At 35.5% G+C, this 5,184-nt stretch overlaps 1 protein-coding gene across 7 annotated transcripts in view; it reads right to left on the reverse strand.

Moving 5' to 3' along the window:
* HLTF (helicase like transcription factor) overlaps positions 1-5,184 on the reverse strand; it is a 54,493-nt gene that overhangs the window by 42,181 nt on the left and 7,128 nt on the right. For all 7 annotated transcript variants that reach the window (XM_017523809.2, XM_017523806.2, XM_017523808.2 and 4 more), the window contains exons 3-4: positions 1,331-1,497; positions 594-727 (exon numbers count right to left, since the gene is read on the reverse strand). In XM_017523809.2, the coding sequence (XP_017379298.1) occupies positions 594-727; positions 1,331-1,497 (301 nt within the window). The remainder of the gene's footprint in view (positions 1-593; positions 728-1,330; positions 1,498-5,184) is intronic.

Genomic DNA, 5,184 nt, shown 5'->3' on the forward strand with positions numbered 1-5,184 from the left:
CTAATTTTTTGTATTTTTAGTAGAGACGGGGTTTCACCATGTTGACCAGGATGGTCTCGATCTCTTGACCTCATGATCCACTCGCCTCGGCTTCCCAAAGTGCTGGGATTACAGGCTTGAGCCACCGCACCCGGCCCAGAGGTTTTTTTAAAAGCGAAATACTGAATCACTCAAAAGCCACAAGCAATTTCACATTATTTCAATAAACTCTTGCCAAGCAATCCTTTTTGTTCCCTATTAGAAGATTCTTTTCGTCTAAAATTTATCAAAAAGAATGTTTAAGATCAGGGGATTCCAGACGTTACCATTAGGGAAAATTAGCGGGGGGTACACATGAGACTTTTTCTCTAATTTTTTATTTAATATCCCCTCACCCTTGTTATTATGACCATAAATATTTTTATGTGTGAATCTATAGTTATTTCAATAGAGGCAAAAGGAAAAATCAGAGATTTCCTCAAAAAGACTCTTGAAAAAAAGTTGTAACTTGGAGCCTTGAGTACAAATTAGCCAACAAACTCCAAGAGAGAATAAATGTTTCATAATCCCTGCATCTTATATCAGAATAACATTAAGTTAAACTGTAAACTTACTTTTTGGTGCAGGACCCAATTTAAATCCATGTTTCTTCAACTGATCTGAAACTGCTTTTCTATTTTCTTCTTTTCCCCAAAAAGTCATATGCAGAGGCATGGTAAAAGCATTGTTTGCACCAAAAGGAACTACCCTATTATATTTGGGAGAAAAAGAAAGGGAAATTAGAAGCATTACTTTTTATCCCCACTGAGAATCAGTTCAGTATTTTAAGTGTATCATTTACATTTTGCATGGAAGTCTGAAGATTTTAAAGAGAAAAAGAACAAGAAATAGAATCATAAACAATCAGAAGAAAAGAGCGATTTTTAGAACCAGAGTGCCAGAAAAAATTGAGAAAATGGAATAAAGCAGCTTTAAAATAAATGGATGGCATGTAAACAAGATTGTAAGATAAGTAAAATAAGTTTAAATGAAAGGGTAGAGCTTTGGCTAACAGAACCACTGAGGGTAATAAATCATTCTGCTTGGAAAATGGGGAATGCAAGAACTTGTGATTCACTAACAGTTTTTCTCTATGGTAATAATTCCATAGGAAAATGAGAGGACAAATTGTTTGATGGCTGGGGTAGTAGAAGTATGTAGAAGAAGAATTAAAACATTTATTTAACACATACTAAAACAACAGTGATAAAAATTGTTAGCATACCTTTATAGGCTCTAACAAGAAGCCCTAACAAGTTGAAAGATGACTATAATTCACAATTATTAAAATTATATTCTGAAAGTACATTACCCTTCAACTTGTGCCAATTTGTTGTCCATGATATAGGCCAAAGCACCTGCAAGATCTTTCTTTAAATGGCCAACCTGATTTCCATTCACATTGTTTACTTTAATCGCATTCTTATCATAAGGATTATTCGGATCTCGTTGTAATGCAACCATTTCATTATTATTAACCTAATAAAAATAATAAACATATAGTATTATATCATAAATAATAGACAATAACTGCTATACTTTATCTGGGATTTTCCTTTCATTACTGCTGTGTACTGCACTTAAGAAAAATATATCTTCTTAGACACAAACTACAGAAATATTAAATAATATATTTTATTGTGATTCTTTAATATTTTTCTAATTTATATTCATTAGAAAGTTAACAAATCCTTAAAATCTAAAAAATACAGTTAAATGTAAACTAGCAAATTCATATTATATAAAATTTTCTACATCATAACTTCTAAAAAATAGCTAACCTTTATTGAGTGCTTACTATGCGTCAAGCATTGTTCTAAGTACATTGCATAGACTAACTTTTTAAATCTTCACAACCCTATTAGGAGGTACTATTATTATTCCCATTTTACAAATGAGGAAACTGAAGCACAGAAAAGTTAAGTAACTTGCCCAAGGTGACAAAGCTAAAAGGTATCGGAGCTAGGATCTGAACCGAGACAGGGTGGTTCCTGAGCCTGAATTATCCGGAATACATAAAAGTCAGGGAATAAAGCATTTATAAGTCAGGATGGAACTGGGTAAGAAAAATATATCCAGCCTTCAACTCAGGCCATTCTGATCTTACTTTATTAAAAACTGTATAGGTAACTTAAATACAATGATGTATATTTTTAAAAACTGAAGAACACAATAAAGAATGGTAGAGTAAGGACTTTCAAAAATTTCTCAATAAAAGCAACAACAAAAAAAAAACTAGATAAATTATCTTCAGAATCAAATGTTTTCAGAATTCTGAGAACTAAATCAAAGGCTTGCAGAAATCTGAGGAACATTTATTCAAGAAAAACAGCGGAATATCAGTACTTTAGTCCCATCCCCAGCTATACTGTAGCCTTTAAAAATAATAGCTTGCTGGGATGCTAGGTAAAGCCTAGCAGTCACCAGAAAAAAACAGAATGGAGTTATAGTTCTTTCAAAGATTCATTCCCAAAGAATTATTATTCTCCTAAAGTTCCCCCAGAAGATCCCACTTGCAAGGCTGACTGTATTTAACCTCTGAGCTCACCCAGTACCAAAAAACCTCCCTTGGGTGGGTGATGTTAAAAACAACTTCACAGGAAAGTATAACTTCATGGCTATCTGAGGCAGTGGATAACAGCTGAAGCAAAACAATAGAAAAACAAAAAGGCTTATAAGGAAAAGCTAGGGAAGGAGATGTTTGTGAGGGCTTTGAAAAGCTCCAGTGTATTTCTGGAAATCTAGAAGACCATAAGCAAGCATAGGGCTGGTATGCAAGACCAGGGCTGTGCACATTCTCAAGAAAGACCTGAGAAGGCCCTAAACTCTCACTTTTGCCTGAACTTAAGGCAATTAAGCCAGAAGTGAAAGCTAAAGGGAAGTTGTCAATTGCCTTAGAGTGTTGAAGGAATGCCCCAACATAGAGATATGCTCAGTAAAGAATGTGTGATTTATTTGTTCTAGCACAATCATTAGCTGACTACTAAGCTAACCAAGTACAGACTTCAGTGACTGACCACACATGATAAAGAACAGACATCACAGAAGTAATTAAGAAAAGTCACTAGCAAACACACACTAATTACCAAAATCAGCAAAAACAACCCATCCTGTGAAGGGAGGAGAATCTGATTTCCAGAGTTGCCACATTATTATATGTCCATTTTTCAAGAAAAAAAGTACAAGATACGCAAAAAAATAAGAAAGTATGGTCTATACACAGGGAAGAAAAACAATCAATATCAGCTGTCCCCAAGAAAGTACAGATGTTTGATATAGTAGAAAAAGAATTTAATAAGTTATTTTAAATATGTTGAAAGGGGCAGGGCATGGTGGCTCACACTTGTAATCCCAGCACTTTAGGAGGCTGAAGTGGGAGGATCTCCTAAGGCCAGGAATTTGACACCAGCCTGGGCAATATAGCAAGATCCCATTTCTAGAAAATAAAAGTAGAAAAATTAGCCAGGTAGGGCAGTATATACCTCTAGTCCCAGCTACTCAGGAGTCTGAGGTGGGATGACTGCTTGAATCCAGGAGTTCAATGTTACAGTGAGCTATGACCATGCCATAGCACTCTAGCCTGGGTAACAGAGCAAGATCCTACCTCTAAAAAACTTTAAAAATTCAAAGACCTAAAGCAAACCATTTATTTCAACATGAAAATGCATGTCTAAAAGCATGAAAACAATGTCTCACCAAAGAGCAATTCTAGAGTCAAAAGGTACAATAACTGAAGAAAAAATTCACCAGAAAGGCTCAACAGCAAATCTGAGAAGGCGTAAGAAAGAATCAGTGAAGCTTAAGATAAGTCAATTGATATTATACAATCTGAGGAACAAAAAAATGAGAAACATAATAGAGCCTCAGAGACCTGTAACATCAAATGTACCAACACACATACATAATAAAAGTACCATAAGGAGAAAAAAGAAAGAGGCAGAAAAAATATTTAAAGATATTTAATAACAGCCAAAAACTACCCCATTTGATGAAAACCAGTAATCTATACACATAAGAAGCTCAACAACGTCAACTAAAATAAATTCAAAAAGATCCACACCTGGTCACATCATAATCAAACTGTCGAAGAAGTTGGAGACCAGCCTGGGCAATAGAGCAAGAGTCTGTCACTTAAAAAAAAAAATTATTAAAAAATTTTTTTTAATTTTAAAGTATGATTTTTTTTGTAATTTTTCTATCTGATTAAAGAGTATATAAAATAATTATAATCTTTGTTGATAGGTATACTATATAAAGATATAAATTATATGATAACAGTACAAAGGAAGGCAACAGGATGGAGCTAACTATGAGCAGTTGTTTTTTTTTTTTTTGACAGTCTCTCACTCTCTTACCAGGCTGCAGTGCAAGTGGTGCGATCTCAGCGCACTGCAACCTCCAACTCCCTGGTTCAAGTGATTCTCCTGCCTCAGCCTACCGAGTAGCTGGTATTACAAGCACGTGCCGCCACCGCCCCCCGCCGCCCCACCAATGTCTGTATTTTTAGTAGAGACGGGGTTTCATTATGTTGGCCAGGATGGTCTCAATCTCTTGACCTCATGATCCGCCCACCTCGGCCTCCCAAACTGCTGAGATTATAGGTGTAAGCCACTGCGCCCAGCAGCAAAGGTTTTTATATACTATTAAGTTGGCACTAATCCAAACCAGGTTCTCATAAATTAAGTTGTTAATTGTAATCCCTAAGGCAATCATAAGTAACTCAAAATATATAGTAAGACAAACAAGGGAATTAAAATGGTACACCAAAAAAAAAATCTATTTATCATAAAACGGAGTATTAGAGGCCAGACCCCAATGCTATATATTATATCATTCCATTTACATGAAATGTGAAGGGGAGGCAAACCCATATTAACAGGAAGTAGACTCATTCATGGCTGCCAGACACTGAGGGATAGAGATAACGGGAGTGACTACAAATGGGAATGAGGTTTCTTTTTGGAGTAATAAAAATGTTTTGGAACTAGATTGTAGGGATGGTTGCACATCCTTGTGAATATTCTAAAAACTACTCAACTGTACACTTTAAAATTTTATGAATGTATCTCAACTTTTTTTTTTTTGGAGACGGAGTTTCGCTCTTGTTACCCAGGCTGGAGTGCAATGGCGCGATCTCGGCTCACCGCAACCTCCGCCTCCTGGGTT

Source organism: Cebus imitator, unplaced genomic scaffold (assembly GCF_001604975.1).
Source record: "Cebus imitator isolate Cc_AM_T3 unplaced genomic scaffold, Cebus_imitator-1.0 Scaffold30, whole genome shotgun sequence".
Lineage (NCBI taxonomy): Eukaryota > Metazoa > Chordata > Mammalia > Primates > Cebidae > Cebus > Cebus imitator.